At 38.3% G+C, this 14,800-nt stretch overlaps 1 protein-coding gene across 1 annotated transcript in view; it reads right to left on the bottom strand.

The window, feature by feature from the left end:
• Nucleotides 1–14,800, bottom strand: part of SLC49A4 (solute carrier family 49 member 4) — a 51,536-nt gene that overhangs the window by 27,702 nt on the left and 9,034 nt on the right. The window contains exons 2-3 of the mRNA XM_026852834.1: nt 9,942–10,210; nt 4,198–4,327 (exon numbers count right to left, since the gene is read on the bottom strand). Coding sequence (XP_026708635.1) covers nt 4,198–4,327; nt 9,942–10,210 — 399 coding nt within the window. The remainder of the gene's footprint in view (nt 1–4,197; nt 4,328–9,941; nt 10,211–14,800) is intronic.

Below are 14,800 nucleotides of genomic sequence, written 5' to 3'. Positions count from 1 at the left end.
AACGATTTATATAAAATTGATCCTGATCAGTACCAGTTCCTTGGCATGCAGCGGCATCTTGATAGCACACAGTTACAAAGAGGAAGAGAAAGAGCTTCAAATACTCTCCAAAACACTCAGAGGTTTGCAGCTTACGCTGTTTTACTCCCCTAGATGATCCACGCACAGCACACCAGCCAGTGTTTTTTTGCACTGTTCTTTTTCACACATCCTCTTCTTGAATAACACATTTCTATCACATGTACATACCCTCCTCTTTCAATATCATTCATGTCAGATTTATTTTTTATTATAAAGAAAAACAACTCCCAAACTTTCAGCTCTTTTACACACTGCTTATATTTCTCTGAACGCTAAAGCATTTGCTGTCTTCCTGACAATGTTTTTTTTCTCTCCTAAGAATGTCATATTCCTCTTATCCTAGTCTATCTTGTACCATCTTGGCATCTCTTAAGCAGGTTTTCTGACGCTATTTAATACTATCCAAGTGAAAGCTAATTCAACATCTGTCGAATAAAATAAAAGGGAAAGGGCCTATATAGCCATGTCATAGATCGCAAAGAGGGAACAAGTCTGAATGCACTCTTCCAAAACAAGACTTGCTTGATATTCAAAATCTTTGGCTATCTGAACTTCATCTTCATTAAAGAGCTACTTTTGAAGGGGTGAGTACTTTGTAACTTACTTGACCAAAATAATCTGTGGCGTATTTGTCTTCCGTAACTCAAGCAACAAGACAGATTGGCACATGGGATAGCTGCTTTGTGCTACGTCCACCTCCTAGTACCAATACTAGAGAACCAGTTTGGCATCACAACATCCTCCAGTGACAGAGGCTGCCACCCTGCCTAGTGTCCAGAATAAGGAAGGCGACCAGGAGAAAGGGTGCATGGCAGTGACAAAGCAGCACTGATCACCAGATGTCATTCTGTCCCCTTGTCCAGCAATAGCTAGTGCTGCCTACGTTAAGTGCTGAAGCTATTTGAAATGTACATCTGAAGCAGCAGCTCCACTTTCCATGGTTCCAGTCACTTGTATTTGTTTTTGCAATTTTGCAATTGCTTCATTGAAAATAGAAAAATGTGCTGTCTGTCACACCATCAGCTGGTGAACCCACACTGTTTTCTATCATATCAGCCCTTATGACAGGCTATCGGCATTAGCCTCTCTGTTAAACCATTTTGCTGGAATATGAATTGGCTTTTTCTTCTGTTTTTTCAGAAACAGAATCTCTAAGACAAGTTGGTTCAGAGTGGAGCCCTGTCTGTAGCCCTGTCAGTCACCATCTTCAGAATAACTGACAGCACCGATTAAGATCAGGCACATTCTAAGCAGCTTCCATCACTGGATGGTGATGTCATATGACAGTCTCATTAAAGAAATAATGATGCACAAAAACCCTGTTATGAAATTTCAAAATTGCTTACATAGTCCCTTGAAAATATAAAAGGCACGTAATCGGCTAGAAGCAACTAAATACTTCAAAGCAAAAATCATGACATGTTTTCTTAATGCAGATTTTAAGACTTATCAACTATTTACTTCTATTAGAAAGTTTTCCATGGAAATTTGTGGCATATTCTGACATGGGGCGGGGGGGAAGTCATATTTGCTTCACCCAAGAAACTGAGAAAGGGCACCATACTTTTTCTAATGGAAATTCAAACTACACTTGTCACAGTGTGTGATAGACTGTTAAAAGATTTGGGCTTAGCTCCCAAACCATGACTAATCTGTCGTCTCCCACTATAGGCTGAGAGAGTTGGTATCAGAAGATAACCAGAGATCAGTTAATCATTGTAATCTGTCAGAAACAGGAATCCTCCAAATCAGGAGGAAGAACCAAGCTCCTAAGCAAGTCCCAAAAATACAGCCTACAGGGGACGGTCAACCCTAAGGAGATATGTATAATACAACTCTGCAAGAAGTAGCTCATCAAGACCACTGCTCAGGACCTGAAGGCATGAAGGAGTGTGGGAGTTGCAAGGATTTGATAGATCCCTTTGGCATCCAAGGAAAAAGGTCAATGACTTAAATGGTGAAGTTATGCTATGCAGTTTTATTTTGAAGTGATAAAACTGCAGCCTGGGGGAGAGAAGAGGGAGATGACGAACATCTCAATTCTCATGAATGTTTTTTGGTGCACAGTTTTTTGGTCAGCCCACCAGCTCACACATATCGTAAATGCCTTACCCTCTGGTATAAAAACTGTGTGTAAGTCTGCAGTAAGAGGAAATTATGATTTCCTGGTATTCATCAGCTGATTACCTTCACTCTACACCATTAAGTCAAAAGAAAGGCTCTCTGTGCCAAGAATTATGAAGCCTAGATTAGGCAGGCAACAGAGTTTAGAAGCCTAATGAACCACATGATGGAGTTCTCTTGAAGCACAACAGATACCATTTTCTTTTATAAAACCCCCTTGCTTGATGGATTGTTGCTGAAAGGCTCTCCAAGATAAGTGTGTTTAATGATGAACTGTTGATTGTTTCATGTACAGAGGAATGAAGAAGTGCCTTTGATAAGAGGTAGCATGGAAGAATGCATAAAGACCAGAGTGAAGGGAGATATCATGATCTACCTGACCGACCGCATTTTAAAAAAAACTCTTGGTTCTTGGAGACACTATCAACTATACTCATTATTTAAGCATCCAGTTTATTTTCTTAAGTTTCACTGATTGTGAATAGTAAGTCAGTTTTGTTGTTTACCTCCTGACCTTACCTATATCTCAGGTCCACTGTTTACAACACTTTGAACAAGGAATCTAATGGTTATAAAGCTCCCAAATGGAGTACTGTCAACAAAAATTTTATATTTCACCTGTGGAGTCAGTTGCTGTTTGGATTTCTGTTCAGCAGCAACATTTTTACAACACATCCCTCAGGCAGGGTCTCACTGCATACCAGTTTGGGTGTGTAACAGCATTATTGTGTGTGCTAAGTGTCCTTATGGGAATTGATATTTTTTTAAATATCCTGAGTAGGTCACTTTGCAGACTAACCAGCCAGCTGTACTCACACCTTCTCCCAACTGCCAGCCTGTTTCAGGATGAACACACAGGATTAAACATCTTGTCAACTATTCATTCCCTCAAACTGAAACACAAGCCTCCAAAAAAAAAGGGAAAAAACAATGACAACAAGGCAGGAGTTGGTTTTGCTGGTTCTACATATACTTTTAGAAAGTACACTCCACAATAGAGCTGTAATAACTAAATGCCTAAAGCTCCACCATTACTAAGTTTCAAGCAGCCCTCTGTACACAGATTCAGCTCCTATGACTACATGGCCCAAGAAACAATGACAACAAGAGTGTGAAGTCCCCCAGTGAAGTCCACCATACTCCACATCATGGGAGTGGTGGTTCTTTGCCCCAGGATGTTCATCAGTGCAGTATCACATACAGGCACAGGCCTCCTTGACAATTATTCAGCATTAATATTACAGTTGCTTTAGCTGTTCCTCTGAGATCAGATCCCCATTGTGCAAGACACTGTGCAAACACTGTGTGGGTGAGACTGGGTCTTACCAAGAGGCCAAGTGGGAGAAGTTACAAAGCTGGGAGATGTCACTTTCTCTTTTTTTTTAAAAACTTTTTTTTTAAAACCCAAAATTTAAAGGAAACTTAATTCACCTATGACCCTGTCCAGAAACACATCTATTCATATTTTAACATACAATTCATGAGATTTGATAAATCATACAATGTTTTTGGATAGTTCATTCATTGCTCCCATGGCTGAATGAAAGCAACTGAATACTCCTTTGAGTGACAAGCAAACCTCAAATTCATTCCAATACAATAAGTGTGGAAGAAAGCAGCTTATTAGTTAGTTATGCCCAGTGTTGTCAATTGTTTTCTCACACCTAGCAGCATGCACACTGTTAACAATCTTGTATAACCCAATGTAACAGAAGCATTGCAGAAGAGAAGCCGTGCTAACAGGATGACTAAAGAAGTGTTGGTGCTAAAGGACTCTGGTATCAAGGCTTGAGATATACCCAATGATTTAAAATTTAATGTCTGCTTTTTAGCAGTTAGCATCCTCTTAAGTCTCAGCATCAATATTTCATTTTATTTTGTTTAAAAGCACTACAAACCAACTTGTTTGCTCAATAAGAAGATTAAAGCACACTTGTTTTTATTTATTTAGGTGCTTATCTGCTTTGAAGTGGAAATCCAATGAGGACTTACCTTAAGAGTCTGCAAAAACTTCTCCTGTAGCTGAGCCGTTGACTTGCTGCAGCCACACTAGGAGGGAATGGAGGGCGCGAGGGGAAGTAGGCCAACGCTGCAGAAAATATCAGGGAAACCATCCCAAATTCTAAGAGGGCAAAGAAAAACAAAACCAAGAACAGATGTTAGCATCAAAAGACTTATTTTGGTACAGCATTGTTATCAGCCAGCCTCTGTTACATAAATCCCGCCACAAGTGCTTTACTGCTCCTGACAACAGAACTGTGTAACTTGAAAGAGAATTTTTTTCCTCCCCCAGCAAGATTTCAAATTAAGATGGAGACTCAATGAGATGGAGAAATACCAGCAGTCCATTCCAGTGACAGAAGCTGCAGAGAACCAGGCTCATACATGGGGAACTCAGTGAAGCAGAAGGAAAGATTTTGCTTTTTCTCTTCAGAGAGAACTGCATTATGAAGATTTGGACACGCTTCCTCGCAATGGAAGTAACGCAGTGCAGGTAACAGCGTGCTAGAGACTTTAAACAGATGGGACTGGGGAAGCCCCAGGGCATGGAATGACAATTACTTGGCGCACAGGATGATGAAGACAAACGAAAGGTCAAGCAAGGCAGCATCTCGGACACAAACAGTATTACATGGCAACAGAATATAAAGAGAAAAGCGTAAGACCAGCTATGGCTCCAGAATAGAAAGAGCATGGGTAACAGGGAGAAAAATGAAAGAATACAGCTGTTTGCAGATGCTTCTCTTGTTCAGCAGCAGGTATTCTAGATCTTTGAAAAATTTTATAGCAGAAATTTGGACCTGAACTTGCAAAGTGATGAGCACTTCAGAGAAAATACTCAGCAAGCCCTGTGATCAGACATTCTGAGGAAAAACAACTCTACCCAGTCAGTCTAATTAATTTGTTTTACAGGCCTTTTACAATGTATATCATGTTCTCCACAGTCCTCAATCCCAGTATTTCTCATATCCCCTTTGAAAACAATTCTTTGCTGCTGGAGAGAAAAATGTATAGCTTAAGTGTGTTATCTTAAAAGAACCTGTGATCTTATAACAAAGAAGTGTTCACCGACACCACAAATAAATTCCAGCAGAGCTGGATACTCAATTGCATTAATTTTCTTTTTTCTTCTCTTTTTTAATAAATCAATATGAACATGGCACTTTGCCAGCTCTTCTGCTAAACCAGAAGAAAATAAATTCAGGAAACTGAAAAGTAAATAACACTTGGAGTCTAAATGGATCAGCTGGAGATGGGGAAGGGAAATGAATGCTTCTATTTGGTATACAGAAAAAAAGTCTACAGTAAATTTCTTTTGAAACCATACCAGCAATGTGACAATACCATTCCTCACGATCATATACTAAGGGATTAATTTTGAATTATGTGGTGTCTCTTTTCCTACTGTGGTCTAATTGCATGTTTGGAGAGTCAAGGGCACTTTAACTAGACCTGCTCACTATATCTCCTCTGTTCTCCAGAGAATAGATTAATTTCTGTCTACATTGTTTTTGAGACCATGAGCAATGAATAAAGAACTGGCCATAACTGATCATCCCAGATCTAAGAAAGGGATGAGTTGTTTTGTCCTATAGGTTGATACTAGACAAGGAAGCAAGGCTTGCCAAAAGCTGTTTATTCCCCTCTCCTGTATCTGAGTCTATATATATAGGTTTATAGGTATACCTATGTACATGCATACTCACACTTCAATCACATATTAAAGGAAGATTTCAGATGTAGACATGCATAGACAACAAGAATGTGACCACACACTCCCATAAATTTTGTCCGAGATGCTTATTATTTAGCTTCATTATACTGTAATACCTTAAGGGGAAAGGCTAGGTCTTTTGCTGAGGAATGTAAAACACGTTGATAATTTTTTTAAGTCATGGTAATATTTTATAACAGGTGCTCTTCTGGGGCCTCTTCTATGGGTTGCCTCAAGATTCCTGCCAGTCAAATTGCTGCAGTAGGAACAGTATGGCAACACTTCTTTCTTTTTTTTCCTTTTTAATGATTAAATTCAGCATTCAGTCCTTGTAGTACCTTCTTGCAACTCTTTAATGTTTCCCAGTGTTACACTATACTGAGGCTACAAAATGTGCCTCACAAGCACTGCCCTCATGCACAAAAGAAAAGAGAAGAATTCACTTTGGAAACTAAAGCAGATCCCTCTATTTAAAGAATACAAGTCTTCAGTGCCATCTTAGCTTTGTGTATCACACTTGCATCTCTATCAGAAGTCCAGGTACTGCCAAACACATCTGATTTCTTACATGTTGCATTCCTTCCTCATTAGGAAACCTGCACCTTTATCTCCATCACCATTTACTCTACCAGACTAGATAAACACATTTTCAGGATAAGATTTAGATTTTAAGTAGCAAGTTAAAGAAACCAAAAGAGAAAATGTAAGAAATAGGTCAATATTGAGACCAAGGGAGCTGCAGTCACAAAAGAGAAGCTCTTCCACAGGAGTTACTGGCTTCTCAACAACGCAATGGATGCAGCAAAGCACTCAGAATTGGGAAAGTAAGCATAAAATAGTGTGCAGAAACACAGTCGTGTATATCTCTTGTTGAGGAGTGAATCAAAAAGCTGGGTACCATGCCACAGTGGTCTGTGACTGTCAAGGCGGAGAGATAGCTACATCTTAGTTTAGGAAGTAGGCACCCTGCTGCCTGTGCAAGCCCCAAACAGAAAAAAAGAGGTTTACAGAGACACAGGCCTCCTCAATACAAGTCTTTTTTTCTTCAGGTCTTTTTTCTTCAGATAGACTACTCATAGTACAAAAGCATACCCAAACCCAGAAACCCTCCTCCCTATCTTGTCCTGAAATGTAAAGGGGCAATGAGGGCACTTTACACATACACTTTTTTTTTTTTCCTTTAAACAAATAATGATTTTACATTGATATTTAGGGAAGCACATGGCTAAAAGCTCTAGGGGCCATATTACTCAGTCCAGAATAATTCGAGCTTCCTTATGCGATTCAGGTAATACAATTCAATCCTGATTTACTGCATCTGTACTATTTCAGCTTTGAACCAGAATATGCAGTGACAGAGATGACACAGAAAGAGGCTGTGGTAATTCAGTTGAGCTCTTAGTCTGTGTTTGAGATAAAGGAACAGCAATTTATTAAAACACAGACAATTTATTAAAACACAGAAGAGACTAGAATTAACAGAGCAAATTCAGAATGGGTATATAAGCAATTGCTTCGTAATCATGTTTGAGGTTAAGTCCTTGGAAAATTAGCACACTCTTGGCATGCTACTGATCCCAAGTCAACAATTCACATCATTACCATCTTTTAGAAGTCATCACCTAACTTTTGGGAGCTGCTTATCTAAGGCTACCTCACAGAAAAGCAACAAGCTCCATCACAAACACAACTCCTTTAGGAATGCAGAGTGCTTATCCTGTGAAACTGGCTTTCCTGTAGTATCTTAAAGGAGAAGTCATACCAAGCCTGATCACGCTCACTGAAGAAGTGGGGAAGTGGGACATTTAGGTCCAGCTCCTTGTTCTGCTACATCCTGTAACATCTTTACTAGTAATCTGTGAAGTCTATTTGAGCTTCATTTCCTGCCCAGCTGATTAGGGGGACAAATAGTACTCCACCACACCTTCCAGATGTTTTCTGGTCCGTAGATGAACCACCAGGAGGCACCTTTTCTTTCATCTCTGGAGCCTATCTGACATAACAGAGCACAGGGAGGCAGACAGCAGGGACCTTGCTTTCTCAGCTCTCCAGGGACACAGGGCTAAGGTGAGACCAGACAAATCTCACAAGGGATTCAAAGCAAACTCAACTTTTATAGTTCATACCAATTTTAAACCAGTTGGATGTTTTGCCACCATTACTGCAATTCACTGCAGGTGGTAATGTTCACAAACCATCTCTTTTTTGTTGCCTGAACAGCTAAAGGGGTTGTAGCTCCTGAAAAGACGCACCTGTATGACACAGCCACAAGCACAGCTGCACAAAGAAACCACTTCTGTTCAAAGCACTTTCAAATACTAAGAACTACAGATGTCCCATAAAACACACTTCCTAGGAAGCTGAAGAGTTGTTGTAGTATTATCTTATGCTGGGACCAACAATCCCAAACAGGTCTACGTGATGCTCCCAGCCCCTTGCTGGCTTAGAAGGGGCCATACTCAGACATGGAGCAGGCAAGACACACCTCTGAACCTTGGTGGCAAGCAGGATCCACCCCACCTTCTGAAGAAAATGCTTAGGAAAACTTCCCAGAAAAGAACAAAAGTGAATCTAACAGGCTGCTGAAATGAACATTTCTAGTGCTACCAGATTCAAAACAGTGGTTTTAGGCACAGAACTGAATTCATCTGCCTAGAAGTACTTCTTATCTCTCCATGGAAAAATCTGGAGAGGAAGAGCTAAATCACTTCTGTAATGGCTAGATTTTTCCTCCCCTTATCTACTGCTCTTCAGGACAAAAGCTGACATTTTTCCTTTTTTCACACTGGCCCTTTTCATCTGCCATAAGATTTTCGAAGTCTACATATTTACCTCTGAAAAAGCCTAGCCAACCCCAAATTTCCTTGCTCTTCCAATACATTTGAGTCCAGTAAAAAGCAGGCTACTCAAAAGTACTTACTGAAATAGTGATTCAACTACTATGCTTTCTTTAAAATGAACAGTAAAGTGGCGCTCACCCAACAGTATTAACTCGATGAAATTTCCATAAGAGCAATATCCAGGAATAAATGATCACAAACAGCTAAATCAGTCCCATAAACCTGCATATGAACTACAAAGTAAATACATACACTTAAAGACTTCTGGAACACTTAGGGCTAACTCCTGGCTGAATTTCAGAGGCTGCAATTATAATGGGGAAAAACCCAACCAAATGTGCAACTGCCATAACATGGCAAAGTTCAACTGCTCTTAATGCTATACCAATTCATATCCACTAAGAATTATATCGTAGACTCTTAAGCCACTTACACAACTCTTTTTCCTTAAAGCTTGCTGCTATTTTTTTAAGTGACACAAAGAGCTGTAGAAGCCACTGCATGAAAAAGAGCAAGGATATAAAATCTAAGTTATATTAGATGAATTTTGTATCAGTATTTTTGTATTTTTTTTCCACTAAATTCTTATAACTTCATTGAAATTGCTCACCACTGAAGAATTATGTGGTTTCAGTTAAAAACAAAATCTACTGAGTTTTAATTTCAAGGTTAGATTTTCAAATACTAATAATCTAATCACAACTGAAAGGCATATGCAAGTCATAAATTAAGGCTGATTTAATATAGAAAATAATTTAATGATGAAAGACTATTGGATTTCCACCCTTACAGAAAAGAAAAAAAACCCAACCTGTCAGGAATGCATTTTTTAAATGAAAATTCAAGAAGCAAAAACCAGTTTGGAAACTCAGGGAAAGCTTAAGCTCTCCTAGAAGACATTTCTCCTAAGACAGCCGATACAAACAACTGAAATACTCCATTTGCAATCAGCCTGTACAAAAGCCTATTTTTAAAATCTTTCCTACACAAATGGGAAAAGAATTAACCCTTCTGATGGTACAATGTTTTACCTCTTCATTATTTTCTATCACTCAGTAACTGTTTTCTGGGCAGACCAGCCACTAGAGGGTAGTGGTTCACAAGTACCAAAACCACATGAAAGTATGTAAAGTTTTTGTAATTTTTTTTCTTTTTAAAAATATGTTATTCTTGCACCACACCTGCATACAGCACAGCCTCAATGCGGTCCTTGATGTGCTCAGTGTTGCTCTGTGACAGCAGAGGGAGGTGAGATGTTCCGTTAGGAGATGGCACTACAAGTGGTCCCACTAGAAACGCGCCAGCAGCACCCAGGTAATTGAGGAGTGACGCGATGGCTGTTGCTGTGGCACGTTCATCTGGAGAAAACCACGTTGTGGAAAGAAATGGTGCCGCGTTCATCACAGTTGGCCCCGCCAAGCCATTTAACAGCTGCCCTCCGTGAATCAGCCTGGAATAGAGAACAGAGAATGCAGTCATTTGGATGACAATTGCTTGGCTTTTTTTAATTAAAAAAGCATGCAAGATATCGAGTGCTGGAGATAGAGTGACTGCACAAAGAAATGAAAGTCCTGTGCAAAAAAAGGATATTCTATACACTAAAAGAAGCCTAATTAGACTGATTTAAAGAATTCAGTTACTCTGGTCTCATTACCTCAGATAAATGGAGAAGCAAATATTCTTTTTAAAGCAGGAAAGGAAGAGGGAATAAAAGGAACTTTCTTTGCAGAAGAAAAGGTATAATGATAGGATAAAAAAGTAGAAAAGGTGTAGTAGCAAGAAAGCATTAAATTATAAATGTCTTAAACCTGACCCCTTTGCCTGCATAAATCCCACCAGAAGATTTAAATTAGTTATGGCAGATCCAAAATTGAAACACTTCATCAGAATACTCTGCATATTTTTTCACTGCATTATTTATTTTTATTTACACACTCAGATGAGCTCTATGTGCCTACAGATGAGGAGGCCGGGCTGTTGAGGTTTCCAAGAGAATCGTCTTCTCCAGCAATCTGGCCATTCTCAACATACTGTTGAAACAGCCAAGCAAACCCAGATTTTTCTCGTTTTTCACACTCATTGGGATTTAACAGATAAGGCTGGTGACAGAACAGAGATAGTACTTCCAAGCAGTGAAGTCTCTGTAAACTTTGGCTTAATATTAGTACAATGAGCCATACAAGAAGGACTTTTTGAAGGCTCTTCTACATGTGGAAGTCAGCCAGAAACCATCCACTTTGACTTTTCCAAAAAGTGATCAGCCATGAAAGGCAAAAGTACATTGGAATTTATATAAAAACTTCATGTCTAAAAAACAGCTAGTGAGTCAAACAAAACATTGCAACCCTCCAAAGTAGATCTATCCATTGTGCAATAAAATGGTGGCAGATGATATTTTTAAATGGGTGGTGTTTTTCTAAGCATAGCAGGAACTTGATGTTATTGCTGCAAGACTTGAGTTGTCAGACATAAAAAGCTACGGCCTGAAAATGGGGAAACACAAGCTAGCATTTAGGCAATGTTTCAAGCCACAAATGGCTGAATAATGTACAGTGTAGCAAGAGTTTTTTAAAGCACACAAAGGAACAAAATATGCAAAAGAAATGCTGACAGACTCTTTATCAAATTAACAAGCTAGACTGCAATAAAAAGGAATAGATGTTATCAATTCTCAGTGGATTAGAAATCAAATTTTTAAACAAAATTGATAAAATTATACAGAAAAAAAGAAAAAGCTATTACATATCATCTGAAGGAAACACTTCCCAAGCTGGGACAGAAGTAATATCCACTCTTAAATATAAGCAACATTAAAAAAATAAAGTTCACATAGCAAGGATAGAGTTCCTGATGTGCTTCAGATGGATACCATCATGGCATAGTTAGGCCTTTATAACGCTTGTAAAACTGGGGCCCCCCAATAAAACAAAATAAAATAGTTTTAGAGAAATAAAAAGCACAATTTAAATACTGCTCTGGCATGTTTTCTGGAGTACACGTTACATGAATCCCTTATAGTTATTCTCTGACCCAGCATACTTTGGACAAACCCAGGTATCCTTGTGCACTTTGGTATTTTCATTCTACTTCCTCACTACAAGTTATTCTCAAACTTATCCTAAACTGTTTCAGGGTATTTGCAGAGCTATGCTACATCCCCAGAAACAGCTACATCCCCAGCAACAGTAGCAAGTGGGCAACTACTGCAACATACAAAGATTTTTAGTATTTCCTCTTCCTCCAAAGTGAATTTAATGCTTAAATTGTGGTTTTGTTATTGTATGCTAGGAAAAGTGTGTCACCACAAAATAACCTTTATAGCTATAGGCGCCATACTAACACTTCTGTTCACTTATACCACTATGATCATATTGTTTTAATTCAAATATGCCTACTCTACAGAAATCCTAAGGGCAAATAAAACTCACTAAAATCAGAAAGAAAGTACATTAGTTCTGCAGTGCCTATGGGCATGTAGACACTTCATCTGGTAGAAGAAGAAAAGTTTTGAAAAAAACCCCCACCCAAACAAACCACCTAACAGAAAACCCAATTTATATATTGTGAGAATTATGCATACGCTTTTCATGTATTTACACTTCAGACTTAGATGATGTCTATCAAACCCCACCATCTGACTAAAGCTCTGTAACTGACCTCTATACTGAGGGAGAAACATGTTAATTTTACTTTGCAGATCTAAAAGGGAGAAGGTATTCTCTTCCTCCCGAATTTTAATTCTACATTACTTTTCTCAGATTTTTTCAAAGAGAAAATTTTTTGTCTCTCTAGGTCTCTTCTGTTGGTGTTCTCCTGGCTGCTCTCTCTCCTGCCATGCCCCGCTGCGTGTGCTGTCTGTTCCCACAGAGTTGCGTTTCCATCTGCATTTTTGGCATTTACCAAGCTTGCCATTATCATCCAGGATAGATAATCTCTTATCTTCCTAATGCTTAATTTTTCAAGTCTAACACATTTGGATTAATAAACACTATTTTCAGACTGAATTTCCACTGATATACAGACTACTACCTCAAATATCTCTGCACATGATAACAGCCTGAGCCATATTTTATCTGTTTTTCAACACTGGCTTGAATTAAGCTACTTCTTCCTGAGAAAAAAAAAATTACTTGCATTGTTCCTCTACACATCCTTAACTCATTTCCCTAGAGAGGCAAGGACGAGCAATTCAAACCACAATTCAGTGCATTTACTAAGCTGCTACTCTGGGAGATGTGTGTAGCAGCTGCTCCATCTGACAGAGGAATATGAACACAACAGTATTGGTGGCCTTTTGCTGTTTGTTACAACATCTTATCATCACTGTGCTAGATTTTGGTCTCACAGCCCATAGGAGTCTCCTCTTGTACACACACCATCAGTGCTAAAAATTGCTCCAACACCAAGACATTTGTTTCTGTTACTCCTCGATTTTCTTGTTTCTGCTACTGAAAAGGTGCAAAGAGCAACTGCATTTTTCCCTGTTGCTATTTCGGTTTCATTCTGCACAAGACAACTTCTCTTCCCTGAGAAAAGGGCTAAAAAGAGAAGTTTAGCTCAGGACCTTACCTGGATAGAAAAATTTTTTCAGACTTATTACACTAAAAAGGTAATTTTCATCTGTTATTTACTCAGCTCTGCTCTGTTTTCAGAGCATTATTTATCCAGTCGTCATCTAATTATTTTCATGTATCAAAAAAATATAAAGTTATTGAATTCAAATAATAGAAAATAACATAAGAGTAGAAGGCTTTTTAATCACAACCATGAAAGAGAAAATTGGAAAAAATGACACCAGAAATTCATCCCTGACTTACAAAATAACTGACGACTGTTTAACTTATACCAAAGTGGGGACATAAACATCTACTCAAAATATCTTGTTTCTAACCTTTTCAAAAGCTAGGTCAGGGACTCATTTTGAAATTTCAAGGTTTTTGCACACCTGACCTCTCACTAATGAATTTGTGTGCTCTGCCAAACTTGTAACTTGGAGTCAATGTGAGCCACTTACAGAAAAATAATAAATAAAAGTTATTTGAAGACTGGTAGTAAATGCTAGTGTGAAATATCATGCACCAGAGCATCACAGTAATGAATAACTTATACATTTACATTATGTATCTATCTGTATGTACTAAAAAAATAAATAGACATATATAAACACACACATCTTTTTTGCACAAAACAAAGATCACATTTGTTCCTAAACTGGACTCTGAACTGCAAAAAGATAGAACAAGGTGTAGCTGAAATACAGCAATAGAAATTAGACAAGAAAAATTCTTACTGTACTGTATCGTCACCTCTTTTCCAAATTTTTGTCGTCACATTATAAATAACTTAAATTATATGGGTTTCATCACTTCCCTGAGAGAAGGCTTGATATGAGCATTAAGAAGTAACCTGCAGACCTTCTTTATTCACTCCCTGCTGTCACTGTTGCAATATCCTAACAAGCAACAACAACAAAAAATCAGGTAACACTATAAATGCTGAAATTACAGTATCACTGAGCAAACTGGGTATGAAAAAAAAAAAAAAAAGTGAGATTATACAGAAAAAAGGTTTTAGTGATTGATTATAATTATCATATAGTTAAGATGTGAAAGAGCTTCCATTTAGGGTTGACTTTATTTATCTTTTTTCCCTGTACAGGCTGATACCTTTCATGCACGGTCACAGTTCTGTCAGGTATTGGACTTGTTAAGCTATTTAAAAGCTGTGTGTTATATAAACACGTGTTTCTACCACAATATGTCTCATGACTGGATTTAAGAGAATTTTAAAGGAAAGAAAATCTCATTAGTTTCCATACTCACATGGGGAAACAAAGGCAACAGTAGAGGGAAAATTACTTATTCAAAAAAATACTTTTAATACAACAAATTTAAATCACAACGCTAAAATAAGTCTCCAAAGCTCCGTTCTAAGATGTGTCAATTGAACACGTTGAATTGAGCTTGTTTTGGAAAGCCTTGAACCAGAGAAGTCATATCAGTATTTTAACACTAACAGTGGAAATAGAATTTTCACCTGT

The sequence above is a fragment of the Athene cunicularia genome, assembly GCF_003259725.1.
Source record: "Athene cunicularia isolate RWA chromosome 7 unlocalized genomic scaffold, athCun1 chr7_part1, whole genome shotgun sequence".
NCBI lineage: Eukaryota > Metazoa > Chordata > Aves > Strigiformes > Strigidae > Athene > Athene cunicularia.
This window is presented reverse-complemented; position numbering and strand designations above follow the sequence as displayed.